Source organism: Bombus flavifrons, chromosome 8, assembly GCF_040668555.2.
Source record: "Bombus flavifrons isolate JBK064 chromosome 8, iyBomFlav1_principal, whole genome shotgun sequence".
NCBI lineage: Eukaryota > Metazoa > Arthropoda > Insecta > Hymenoptera > Apidae > Bombus > Bombus flavifrons.
The window spans coordinates 13,016,136-13,029,210 of record NC_138449.1 but is presented as its reverse complement, the minus strand read 5'-3'; the positions used below and the strand labels follow the sequence as shown (position 1 = coordinate 13,029,210).

General features: G+C 39.2%; 2 protein-coding genes across 8 annotated transcripts in view; one reads left to right on the top strand and one right to left on the bottom strand.

The window, feature by feature from the left end:
* The window catches only part of LOC138182388 (lachesin), a 253,553-nt gene that overhangs the window by 89,314 nt on the left and 151,164 nt on the right, over positions 1–13,075 (bottom strand). The gene's annotated exons all lie outside the window — the stretch shown is intronic.
* Positions 1,220–11,448, top strand: FucTC (alpha-(1,3)-fucosyltransferase C). 4 transcript variants are annotated; one of them, XM_069118190.1, is made up of 4 exons: positions 1,220–1,321; positions 4,592–5,200; positions 6,785–7,082; positions 7,953–11,448. In XM_069118190.1, the coding sequence occupies exons 2-4, from the start codon at positions 4,630–4,632 to the stop codon at positions 8,299–8,301; spliced, it is 1,218 nt and encodes a 405-aa protein (XP_068974291.1). In that variant the 5' UTR covers positions 1,220–1,321; positions 4,592–4,629; the 3' UTR covers positions 8,302–11,448. The 4 variants fall into 4 exon arrangements, with proteins under 4 accessions (XP_068974291.1, XP_068974288.1, XP_068974289.1 ...); XM_069118187.1 differs by lacking the exon at positions 1,220–1,321 and adding an exon at positions 2,644–3,184; XM_069118188.1 differs by lacking the exon at positions 1,220–1,321 and adding an exon at positions 2,644–3,568.

The window sequence follows — 13,075 nt, the reverse complement described above, 5'->3', positions numbered from 1 at the left end:
TGACATTCGCGACTATCATGAGCAACCTACGAATGTTCTTATAAAGTCATATCTTATATGACGTATTATATATGAGGTATTAGATTAGGCTGGATAAAACGATTGGTTGTCCAATATTTTTATAAATGATATATATAATTAAGCCCAGTATTATAAATAAAAATAAAATCTAGATATAAAGCACTGTTAACGAGCTACATGTACCATCCTCGGCTTAAGTTATTAAGATATCGTAAGAAATTATTTATGAAGTTTATGAACTAGTTTATGCTAGAAAATCATGTTTATGCGATACTTTGTTAATCAGTTACGTGACAACGCGTTTGCCCATACATATGGATTATACCAGCACGATAAATCCGTGCAGGAAGACTTTTCGAGAGACTTTACAAAGTAGCAGCATCCTCTTAAACTCCGATTATGATTGATTTCGCAGCGTTTCGAGCGGCGTCAAAGAATAACGTCGCAGATACCATGATGATGGATCGGTCTGTGATTAATGAGAAGAATTAATCATAGCGTCGCTGTTCGATGTTGCGAGATTACCAACGCTGCCTTGCTTCTTGCGCATCTCCTAACCGATCGTTAGTTCTTCAAGCTTTTTAAAACTGTAGCAACCGGTACAGCAGTCTCTTAGAGAATTTCCGGTTATTTGATTAGAAGAACGAGCTTCTGATTCTAATTATCGTTTCACATACCGTTTCGCAATCGCTTATAAAGAAAAGAGAAAAAAGAATTTATATCTTGATAGCTTGATACGACTCTGCTCTAAAAATTACATAAATTGTGTAACGCGTGTGTGTTACGAACGTTCTGTTCCTATAGTATCTCTTGAAAAAGATCGATTTACAGTATGCTCACTTATCGATATTCTTATCTTATCAATTTTCCTTCCTAACCGTCCTAATGCCACTCTTCCTAACTCGTTTGCATCATTTCGTTTTAGCACCGCTAAGTTGTAACTTTAAAATTATCGTGCTGCCCATTGTCAACTGATCCTTTTTCAACTCAACGTTCATATTCTTGTCATATTATTGTTATATTATTGTCATAGAACTGTGTCATATTATTGTTATATTGTTGTTCATATTATTGTCATGGAACTGTGTATCATTGCGCGAAGCGTAATTTCGTAACCTAATCGTGTACAGTGCCTTTTATATCCGCGTCGTGGTAGTACCAATGTATTCCGAATTTTTATTTTGAACAGAACATCCTTCGGTAATCATTGAGTTCCTCGATTAATCCTGCAGTGGTGAGACAATTTCACACGAAACATATACGAGGACAAATTTTCGAAGCATTGTACAAAAGTTTGTGCGTGAGTAATCTCGTCTCTTAATCTCGTCTTTGTAACACTAGAGTGATAAAATCCGGTAAGAGAAAGAAACGCTGGTGGAGCGTGAACTTGTCGGAAATTTATTTCGTTTCGTTCTACTTAGAACGTTCTATCCGTCTTTCGCGAAATTTCATGTGGATATTTGATAAACGGAAAGGAATCGCGGCCAGATGATCGTTAAAGAGAGTCGTCGCGGTAGAAGTTCCTTTCGTAAATCACGACATCGGACGCACGTGATTCTCCGTCTTCCTTGATACTGTCCCGACGGAAGTTGCGGTGTCGTTCAAGCACGATTGTGAGGGACTAAGTTTTACGATTGAGTTGATATAAGGAGCGAAGTCATACGCCGCTAAGTCGCTCCATTTCCTCGAGGAAAGCCTCTTAATCGAGCGATCCGCGTCACTCGCGAGCGAGCTGTACTATATAAGTTTCAATTTCGTCGGCGATATGTCGATAAAGTCTGTTCGTTCCGATAGCGAGCTCGATTTCAATCGTTTCAAATCGATTGTTGCCTCTTATCTTGTTTTATATACGTTTCGTTCGCCCTCAATCTTATTTTCATTTACATTTTTCACTATAAATTAATCCTTTCAAGTTCGTCTTCTTATTCCTCTTTCCTAAGGTATCATAAATTTCAAGGGAACAAGGGAAACAATGTTTTAGGAAACGGAGTAGGCGGTTGGAACACGATCCACCAGTACTTTGCTATGACCTCCGTGATCCATCGAGCGTTTCGCTTTCCCACAAGTAAAACTGTTACAGTTACAGTTCCATATGGATATGATACACAACGGTACTACATTATTTCATTATTTCATTATTTACTCCTGTCCAGCTTGGAACAAGCCATGTTGGGCTATACAGTAGGACCTCTAATAACGCCAGACATACGTTTCGTGTTATACGAATTTCGCGTTATACAAATCCAGGAGCGAAAAAAATTGTAACTAAATAAATATATAGCCTTTTTTTTAATACGATAAAATAACATGTGTTCCGTAATAGTAACTATATCATAATACATAACTTACGAGTGTTTATCGTAAAACTGTGCCTCGTATCAATTCAAACACGTACATATCCTCGTATCAGAAACGAGTCATTCTTATGATTATATTGTCAATATCTATACCAAATTACCTCTCCATACGTAGAACGATCCAATAACGCATACCACCGATAACGCAACGGTTCGATGATACGACCAACGACTATTAATCGGTTTAAAAAATAATAGAATGTCTCTATTCATCCATAGTTCCCCCACCGAGCACAGTCGATGCCTTCTTCGGGACTAGCATAGACATAACAGCGTGCACATCGCATTTGACCACCACCAACTCTAGACCAGTCGGCTTACAACTGCTGACACAGTCGGTAGTTGCGCGATTCGTGGTATTTCTATAGTGGTTGCTGTTGCTCTTGCATTTTACAACTATATTGTATTCTCGATATTTTGCACGTTTGATTGCGCGAAGTCTCCATTTGATTTCATTCGATTGTTCGGTTTTCTTTTGATTGTTTAGTTTGTCTTAAAACGAAGTTTATCAGTCCAAGTTAAAAAAAAAAAACCGAATACAAGGATAAAATAAGAAGAAACCATCGATGATAGTCGAAGTTAGCGAATCACGATTGAAACATAGTAGGAGGAACGAAACATCGGATGTTCCTCGAGATGAGAACGCCAGGAGCACACCGAAGGACGAGAGGACAACCGAGGCGAATACGCGAAATTTATGAGACTTTCAGAGAGTAAACTGCGAACTGCGGCGATTTCCGACAAATTCCTTCATCGAACACCTGTGTCCCACATTCGGATTCCATGTTGGACGCGTCGTGGCAATGGTGAACCATCGATCACAAGCTTTATCATTCTTTCCATCGTCGATCCTTCGCCGGAAACGGACACCTCCTCCCTTTTTGTATTCGACGCGTTCCGATACAATCGCGTCTCGATGCACGAAATTTCTAAGAATCGCGAACGATTAAAAAAGGTCGCGAGTGCAGTGTCTATGGTGAACTTTAAAATCTTACGTAATGGTTTTACGTAGTCATAGTTTTGGGCATAACGCACGAACCAACAGATTTTTAGCCAAACTTCGTTGCAATCCGACGGAAAGATTTCGATTTCCATAGACTTGCCTCGATCACGCAATTGTTCAATTTTCGATTGATTTCGCTTGCGAGAAAACTCGTTTCCATTGGGAACCTCGAAATTTGTATAATCACGTAAATTCGTAATTTTCACGACGTTCGAAGAAACGGAAATTTAGCCAAATTTCTTTAACGAAAAAAGAAAAAACAGAATGAGAACAGAGATACGTTTGATTTGACGCGTGTCCATTACAGAATTTTCAATCGACAAGAGAGAGGCAACGATTTTGGAGGTCATTTTCAATTAAACGAAATCTGATAATATCGCGGACTGTTTCTTTTGCTCTTTGTAGCGTTGTTGTCTGTATCAGCCTGTTGCGTGTGTCAACGAAGAGCACGGTAGAAGAAAGGATAGAAGGAGAAACGATAAGAACAAGGCTTTGTTAATTTTCTTTATCGTTTATCTATTAGGCGTCGGGTAATTTTTACGTATTCAATTAGCTTCATTATCGTAATCTACGCGCATAGTACTTCAAGTAATAAAGGAACATTGTATGTAACGTTTACGTTCCTTTAAATTGTTTGAAAGTATTTTAAGTCCAAAGAAAACGTTCATTTTCATACTAGATTACGTGACTCGCAGAAAAATCTACCTATAACTTTAGCGCATAATCGATCTACTACCTTTGAATAATATATTATAAGTGATTTTTCCAAGTCGTGAATTATTCAAAAAGTTACGATAGTCGTAGCGTAACGAATTGCATATCAGATGTTCTTAATGGATCACTATCACAAACAATACATTTGCTCATCATTACGCTACCTCTACATGACTCATCGACTGTTCGTTAGAATACTTTGCACAGTGAATTAAGACTCGAGAGATCGAAATCTGTTGCTCTGAGCCTCCTCCTTGCCCGTTGTGTTTCATTTAAACTCTCTTCAAGATCAATTCAGCTGGTTATCTCGAACGTAACAAACGTATTTTTGATTGCGCGACAAAAAAAAAAAAAAAAAAAAAAAAGAACTAGCTTAACGATACGTCGGGATTTTTGTTAGTTAAAAAATTGCAATACCTCGATAGGAATCGGCAAGACACAGAAAAACAGATGAGAACGATCTCGCCAATGAAAATCACGCAACAATCTTTTTCAGCAACGAGACAAAATTCGAAACAAAACGAATAACCATAGATGACCGATATGAAATTATGGATGATTGGAAAAAACAGCTTGATCGTCCTTACGATCTTCACGATCGCGCTGTACGTTCTGTCTTTCTGCTTCAACTGGAGCGACGACGATCTCTTACGCTTCGGGGAAGTCTTTGACCAGGATCTACGACTCGCGAATACGACGAAGAAAATCCTATTTTGGACCAAGATGTTCAGCAACGAGACATTTTACATGGGCACAGGCTACATCGCCCGCGATTGCCCCGTGAACAATTGTTACGCGACTAACAACAGATATGTGATGAATCTGACAGACTTCGATGCAGTTTTGTTTCATGGGAACGATCTTAATCTGGAAGATTTGCCAAAGAACCGGAGTCCACGGCAGTGGTACGTTTTCGTGAATCTGGAAAGCCCGGCCAACAGGCCGATAACTAACTACTTTTACGAGGATTTCTTTAACATCACGATGACATACAGATTGGACAGCGATATCGTGTGGACTTACGCAGTCGTTAAGGATGCTCGTACCAACGTAAATGTAGCGCCTAGCAGAAATGTGAATTGGAGCGCCTTTTACGCTGGGTCAGGTAATGAAATCAGAAAAAAAATGTGGATGAAACGCGGAGAAAATTTTGAAGCTTCCAAAGATAGCCTCGTTTAAGCAATCCTTGAATATTGATTATCTGTTTGAGAAATTTTTCCGTTCTGTTCATCCTTCGCTATAATTGCGACGATCGAATTTGATACCTGAATGTCGAACTGGTCTACTTCTACCTAATTCTTTTATATCCGATAATTCAGTAGTTACAGGAAGTATTTACTCGGATTGTGTCATACGAAAACACGTGTTTTTATTGTCGATAATAAACGAAGAAAAATTTATTTACAATCTAAAGAGCGTATTATTTTGAAAGACTAAGATACTCTAATATAAATCATTTCTTGTTTAGTCGAAGAAACGACACTATAATAAATCGTATACATTCTTGCTTGGATCTGTTAGTACATGAGAGAGTAAAAAACAAAGCAATAAATTTCTACATCAAATTTGGTTGTCCCGACTATAGAGAACGGCGCGCGAAAATCGTTTCACCCTCGGTAGTTGCTTCGTGGAGAACGCATCATCTTGTCCCGCGTGCTTCATAATCGTCGCTGTGCGTAATTAATCTCGGTTCCCCCTCGTTGCTTTTGCCCGGTACGACAAAGAACACGGCCATTTGCTGGCGTAACACGAGACACGGGTAGCTGTTCTTTCCTAGCCGCGCAGCCGCTTGAAACGTGCGGCAAAAACGTTTTGCGGCTACGAGTTTCTTCGTATGCGACCAGGGAACAGCCGGGGAAAACGTGTCTTGCGTGGCGAAAGCAAAAAATAGGATACAATTATTAAAGCTCTAACGAGGTCGTTGTAACTGGTTATCGAATGGAGAACGGAAAACGCGTTGATGCGTGTAATTAAGTTGAAATTAAATTACGATCGTTAGCTTATCAACGTTGATGTTATGCGCGCCATAATCAGATACCATCGTTAGCGCGTAATTTTCCTCGGGGAATCCGTGCGTACGCTGTGACCAAAGGAAAGAGGAGGTTTAGTAAGTCGCTAGAGGCCGGAAAATAGCCGCAGACTGTAACAATTCTTTTGCGTAATAGCGTTGTGCAACGTACAAAGCCTGCACGGAATCTTACTAATTACAGTGTCGCCGATGACTTTATTAACTGTTACAAATTAGCTGTCCTTCGCGTTTGTTTATTTTTACGATTGGTTGCTCTTTCCAGCTATGTCACGTTCGTTTTTCTTCGATCGTTCCCCGTAATTTTCGATAATTGCACTTTACAAGAAAGAAAGACCATAAACAAATACGTATCTGTGGTTTCTTTGATTTTCTTCTTTTTTTTCTTTCTTGTTTCTCTTGATCTTGTCCAACCGAGGCATTGCACGAGGCTGTATTTGTTTAACGTTTACTGCGATTCATGTTTATTCGAGAGATTCGCGATAAAAACGTACAGCGCATTCTCAATCGGGTAAATCTAATCGTCACGATACGACGTAGATGTCGATCATGAACGCAGTATAAAATTATTTCACACGAACAAGCTTGGGCGGTCTTTAGAGCGAATAAAACGCTGGTTAAAGTCATCGATGGTGTCATCAAAGCAACGATCCGTTTGCACAGGTAACCAAACGATCACCTACGATGTGGACGCGTCGTTGTCGAAGACGATTCGAGGCAAGACGAAGCCGATAATCTGGTTCGTGAGCAACTGTATGGCGAAAAGCGGCCGGGAAGAGTACGTGAACGAACTGTCCAAGCACATACCGGTCGACGTTTATGGAGAATGCGGCAACATGTTTTGTCCCCGTAACGAGGATTGCTTCGCACGAGTCGCGGAACCTGGCTATTTTTTTTACCTGTCATTCGAGAATTCGTTGTGCGACGATTACGTAACCGAGAAGCTGTACAATAGCCTCAGGTAAAACAATGGCCACGGGACGATCTCCACTATAAAATTGTCAGTCGCAGCTCGTACCTGCCGTGTGCCCGCTGACCGATTTCAAATCGGCTGACGGACTCGTGTTTCGAACGACGAATCCGTATAAAATTGTTTCGACACGTGACCATGCTCTGCGAGCGATCGCCATCCTCCCCTTCCCCGACAGGCTTGCCCCGTCTTCTACCTTTTTTTCTTCTATTTTTTTTTTCTCTTTCGTTGTCTCTTTTTTGTATACCTGCACCTGTGGCGAGCACGATACGAATAGATTAGAGGGGGAGCGCAGATTTGAGCGACTGAAACAATATTAATTGAACCGTTCAGAAACCACATTGAATCTAAATCGAAAAGTAAAGGTACATGGTCAATTACTGATTTCTTCTTTACCTTAGTATTCGATAGCATTCGTTTCTCGAGAAGCGAATACTGGAACGCGAATAAACGTGGGGCATTTGGAAGCGTAGATATTCAGAACGCATGTAACGTGTAGAAACATATACATATGGAAGATTTAATGAGAGGAGGGAATCTGTGTTTAAATTCAATTTCTTTAAATACGTTCGTAAAGATTGAGGAAAAATTGAGAAGCTTACAAAAAGTGGAATTGACCATTTTGGTTCTTGAATGGTTCTGACATAAACAGCGCTTAAATTTTACGCGTACTTTCGACATTGCTATCACACGTTCACATTTCATATTATCGCGTCTGTTTAATTGCATATATTTGATATTAATATCACGTTTAGTTACCCCTTACATGCTCGTTGTTTGAAACAACAATAGGCGAAGGTATAAAAGGTGTCACGGCTAAAGGAAACCTAACAAAGAGCATTGTTTCCGTTCTGTTTCCAGATACAACGTGGTTCCCATCGTTTATGGTGGCGCCAATTACAGCCACTATGCTCCACCACGATCTTACATAGACGTGTTCGACTTCGACACGCCAAAGAGTTTGGCCGAATATCTAAAGAAGCTGATCAAAAATCCACGAAAGTACAGCGAGTACTTTGCTTGGAAAACGTATTACAAGATCGAGGATGGCGTTCAACAAGGTGTATGCAATCTTTGCGAGTTTCTTCATAAGCAGAAACAGCCACGAACGCAAAACTTTTTGTCTGATTGGTTCAGCCGATCGAAATGTCACCTCCAGGAATTTTTACGTAATCGCAATTACCTTACAGGGTCAATTTTCAAAGACTGATTTAGCGCACATTTCTCACATATCACCGTGCAAATTTAACTTATCGTAGAATACGTTTAGTTTACGACTGTCGAATTTATTTAAGCATTAAGATTTTATCAGGGTTATATACGTTATATACAGACTCGCAAAAGCGATTTTAACGCTTGCCATGGAGAACTTTAATGTCCACAGACATATATATATTTTTATTGGTTTCCTTATCAATATCCCACTTCTATACACATATCATATCTTAAATACGATATAGAAAAACCATATTACATGTCTCATATTAAACATTTTCAATTATTTCTCTAACGAGACACGACTATCGTGATTACATCGAAACTACACTTACGTTTATCGAAAATACACATTTACTATTAGTAAAAGATTAGTACACAGCGCGAATAGTCGTCCAAAACGTGTAGTTAGTGGTAAAGATGATCTCTGTAAATGTCGTGTCTTGCTAATATAACGAACAATTTAATATTTCTGCGATATTTGAAAAGTGTATGCGATTACAATAAATATCTTGTAATTTTTATACACATTCCGGGATTTGTTGCAAACTTTACCAGCGTATCATGATAGTCAAACCACGCAACACCACTAACGAAATTTGCTAATGTTTCGCGTAATACGATATATTCGTGAAAGATGTCTGAATGTGTTCGAGTACTTTCGAAAATTTGTACAAATAGAACGAATTGTTAGATTTGTATTATAGTTAGCGCAGTGTGAATGATATCGAAATATGTAAAATATCGATGAACGGTTTATGCCATCAGAGCGAAATTCGTAAAAAATTGGAATCTCGACTTTCGATTCATTAAAAGGAAATCGATAAACGACAGGACACGGATCCGGTTCTGTGTTAGATACGCGTTAGTCGCGTAAATGAGTCCGAACCAATCTATTTCAAAGGCAGTTATCTATCTGCGTCATTCAGCATTATTCGTAATTTAGCATAATTAGAATGTTTCATTCATAATTTAAAGAATTAACGCGAAGCTCGAATCTACCGTTATATTACTTGCCATAAATATTTACCGATCGAATCGGTATACAAGTGATCGATGATTTTCATAATTTATTTCGCCGCACTGGTCTACCTTCGATTCCGAGTTCACTGAAGTGGCAATTAAACGATTGAACGTTTTGCCGTTTTAAAATGAAGAGTTTATTATTTTTCTAACATTCGTTAACCTGCGAAACCGATAGCGAGAAAAATTGTAATTAATTAATTTGAAATTTGTAACCATCTATGAGCATTCTCAGGCTGGAAACGATATATTTTCAAGTGATTCGTAAAAACGATGTACCCTTCGATTCGCAGAGTTCGTTTAGAATCACTTATCAGGCGACGAACTATTTTTAGCAAACCATTCATGCAACACCTATAAGATAAAGCCTGATCTTAACGAACAATAAAACCGTTCGTATCACGTCATGAAAAATCGACAATGTCATTTTAAAATTCAATGCACCAGTTTCGCTTTATCGTTTTTACAACGAGCAAGGTTCGATCAATTTTCTCTTACGCAACATTTGTCCGACATTGTTTAACATTTAACGTTCGAAGAATTCTACTATCGTGACGCGATTCGAGAGAATATCGATATCAATTACACCTGTCGCATCATTAACATTTATTAAAAATACTAGTAGTATTATTTGTATTATATTTATATAATATTCTCTAATTTATTCAAATTCTTGAGTATACGTGACACGTTCAAAGCAACTATCCGACTGAGTTTGCCATTTCTAGGTCATGAGTCGAGTAAGGCCCAGTATCCGCCCACGAAGCGTAGTTTATGTATAAGTCGACGATAAGTTGACGACAGTGTTCGCACTACAAAGCGTACAAGCTTCGTCTCGTCGTTAAAATGTCGAGCGACGAGGAAAACGCGTTCATTCTATATCGCTACATTCGTTCGTACTTGCAACGTACGCCTCGCTACTGACGATGTTAACGCCAGTCGTCACGACGAAAACGCGCAGCGACGAAAACGGCTCGCTACTGTTTCGTGGACAGTTGCATATTACCGTGAGCATCTGTGCATCTGTAGCATTACTCTATTTATCGTTAACATCGACGCTTCTAATACGCGCCTGTAAAAAGCTTCGCGGACAGAGGACCTATCTGTACATTATTTTGTGTATTTTATTACCTGTTTGTGCGGAAACAAAGGACTGGTCATCGAGAAATGAAATACTTCCGTAGATTCGTTCGTACGATCCACGACGACCGATGGACCTCGTAAAAGCATTCTCGCGTCCATTATCAAGAAAACGAGACAATGGCTCGTTCGAGCGAAGAGAAACGCGGATAAGACTTCTCCGTTTTGTCGTATCCTGTCTGTACGTTTTAATTGAAGCTCGCGCTATTTCCTGGAAAGTTTCAGTCGCCAAAGTCGCCAATGTCGCGTGTCTTCGCTACACTGCCTCGTAAACAACGTCTGTCTTCGAGATTCTCGGTACTGGTAACGGTATTCTTTCACAATTTCTTCGACGACGGTCTTGCAGAAATTTCAGACCGTTGGGTTGGTCGGTCTGAAAAGATTTGTAAGACGACGTTCGAATCGCTGAACGAAGAAGTTCGCGCGAATGGATGCGAAACGCTTTGACGAAACGATTTGAATCGCGTCGAAATTGTCGTTAGCTCGATTCATGGATTCTTTGTAAACAAGTACGGTCCGTTGATTAATTATGAGCTGGCTGAAGATTCGTTTTGAATATACTGTTGAAAGTATCGTTGAAGTTGCAACGTTCTTCACGGTATCCTTCGGAAAAATTGTTCGTAAAGCCGCAGTTTGAAAAGCAGAAACATTCGATCCTCTCTACGTTCTTCTATCGCGTTAATTTCGGCCTGATAATTTATTTCGTAATAACATTAATTACGATGTTTGAAATTCTACGCGAACGCGAAACAGCTTGCTAGAATTTTATATCATAACGCTTGTCGGCTATTCAAGTGGAAATTTCGGCCAGCGATGTATAAATTTAATCGAGTATTCGTATAATTTACATATCATTGACCGACTATTGTAAGAAAATAAAGGGGTCTCCGATCTTATGTATGTCTTTCCTGTAACGCCAAAGGTGATTCTACTTTTGTAAGCAAAATAGTAGAATAAAGAATATATTATCGACGAACAACGTGTTAGACGATGAATATCGTGAACGATATTTTTCACGATCGTAATAGAAAATACACGAGCTTGATAGACTTGGATGCCACGTTCTCTCACGGAATGGAACTCGATGCTTGGGACCAGTGAACGCGAAGAAGCGCATGCCTGTGGTACGTTTTTGTGGAACTGGAAAACTCGTACAATAGACCATTGGTTAACCACTTTTACGAAAGCTATTTCAACGTCACTGTGACGTACAACTTTTTATTGTGACATCGCGTGGTTTTGTAGTGCCGTTAGGGACAAAAATGGCCAACGAAATTGTCGTCTCCTCTTTTCGTTTCACCGGTTCAAGTTCTTTTATCAATCATCCGAGTAATGATTTAATGTTTCGTGTATGTTCTTCCTGTTACCTTATATCATTTCAATGGACAGATATGTCATTAGCGTAGATCTCATGTTAAACGATTACAGAGATTCAGGATTGTAAAATACACGTTAGTCAGTGTTGGCGAGCTCATCGATTATTCGAAAATATTCCGTTCTTTCGAAATGTAAAGATTCTTTCTGCGTTCTACAGTATGTCTGTTAAATATATATCGTTTATGCCATTGAGATAGACGTTTTTAATACAAAACTTTCCAAGTTTTCAAATTTATCACAATCACCTTAGAGTAATCTAAAGATTTAAACATCTCGGTTTTGAAATTCTTAATATTTTGCGAGTTTCATAAACTGTGGGTTTGAGCGTTTTTAGACTTGCGAGTGCCATCAGCCAGCATTGGTCGTGTTTGTAACGCATTTGTGAGTTATTAGGGGAAAGCGAATTCGTATTTTCCGGATAGCACGGACGACGTGTTACTTGAACGTGAACAAGACTAGCAACGAGAAGAATGCGAGGAATAGCGTCGGTCGGAGTACAATGCTAAACTGCCTAGACGGATAGACGTCTTTGCGGTAAGTGCGGTAATTATAACTGTTCTTGCGGCAACCAGTGTTTCTCTAAGATCGCGAAGAATGTCTACTCTTCCTGTTTCTCGTTCTAGAACGCTCCACTCGATAACTTTGCTGCTGGGCAAATTTTCCAACGATTATAACGCGAAACGATTGTTTTGTTGTAACTAAAATACTCGACGTTCTTGTTCGTTTATCGAATAGATATAGTTCAGCATACTATTTGCAGATACAGTATGTTGTTACGACTTACAACATCTTCGCTTTGCCATTGTCTTCGATAAGTTTCTAGAACGTTAACGTATCCAAGCATTTGCGTAAATATGTTAAATAATTGGTAAAAAAAATACTTCGACTGAAAGAAATATCTGTATGTTATCTATGTATGTAAATATGAGTATGTTATCTGTGTGCATCTCATTCAGAAGAACAAAGGGTTCGTAGGTATTGTATAATACTGTATTGTACAATACCTGTTTCGTAACGCAGGTGGTACGATGTAGGAAAAGGTGTCGCTTGCAAAATTGCATGTACACTAGGGAATACCCACATCATCGTACGTTAAACAATCAAAACTGACAATCGTTACTAGCAGTTAATTATACGTTGTGAATCTCGTTTATTAAATGTGAATGACCCTTTTCGGTGTCAAATTTGTTTGACAATGTTGGCATTGTCCTCAAGGTTAACCGACACGC

Coding starts and splice junctions, on each gene's coding strand:
- FucTC (XM_069118190.1), top strand. CDS start 4,630: ATGACCGATATGAAATTATGGATGATTGGAAAAAACAGCTTGATCGTC. Junction 5,201..6,784: donor CGCCTTTTACGCTGGGTCAG/GTAATGAAATCA, acceptor CCGTTTGCACAG/GTAACCAAACGATCACCTAC. Junction 7,083..7,952: donor AAGCTGTACAATAGCCTCAG/GTAAAACAATGG, acceptor TTCTGTTTCCAG/ATACAACGTGGTTCCCATCG.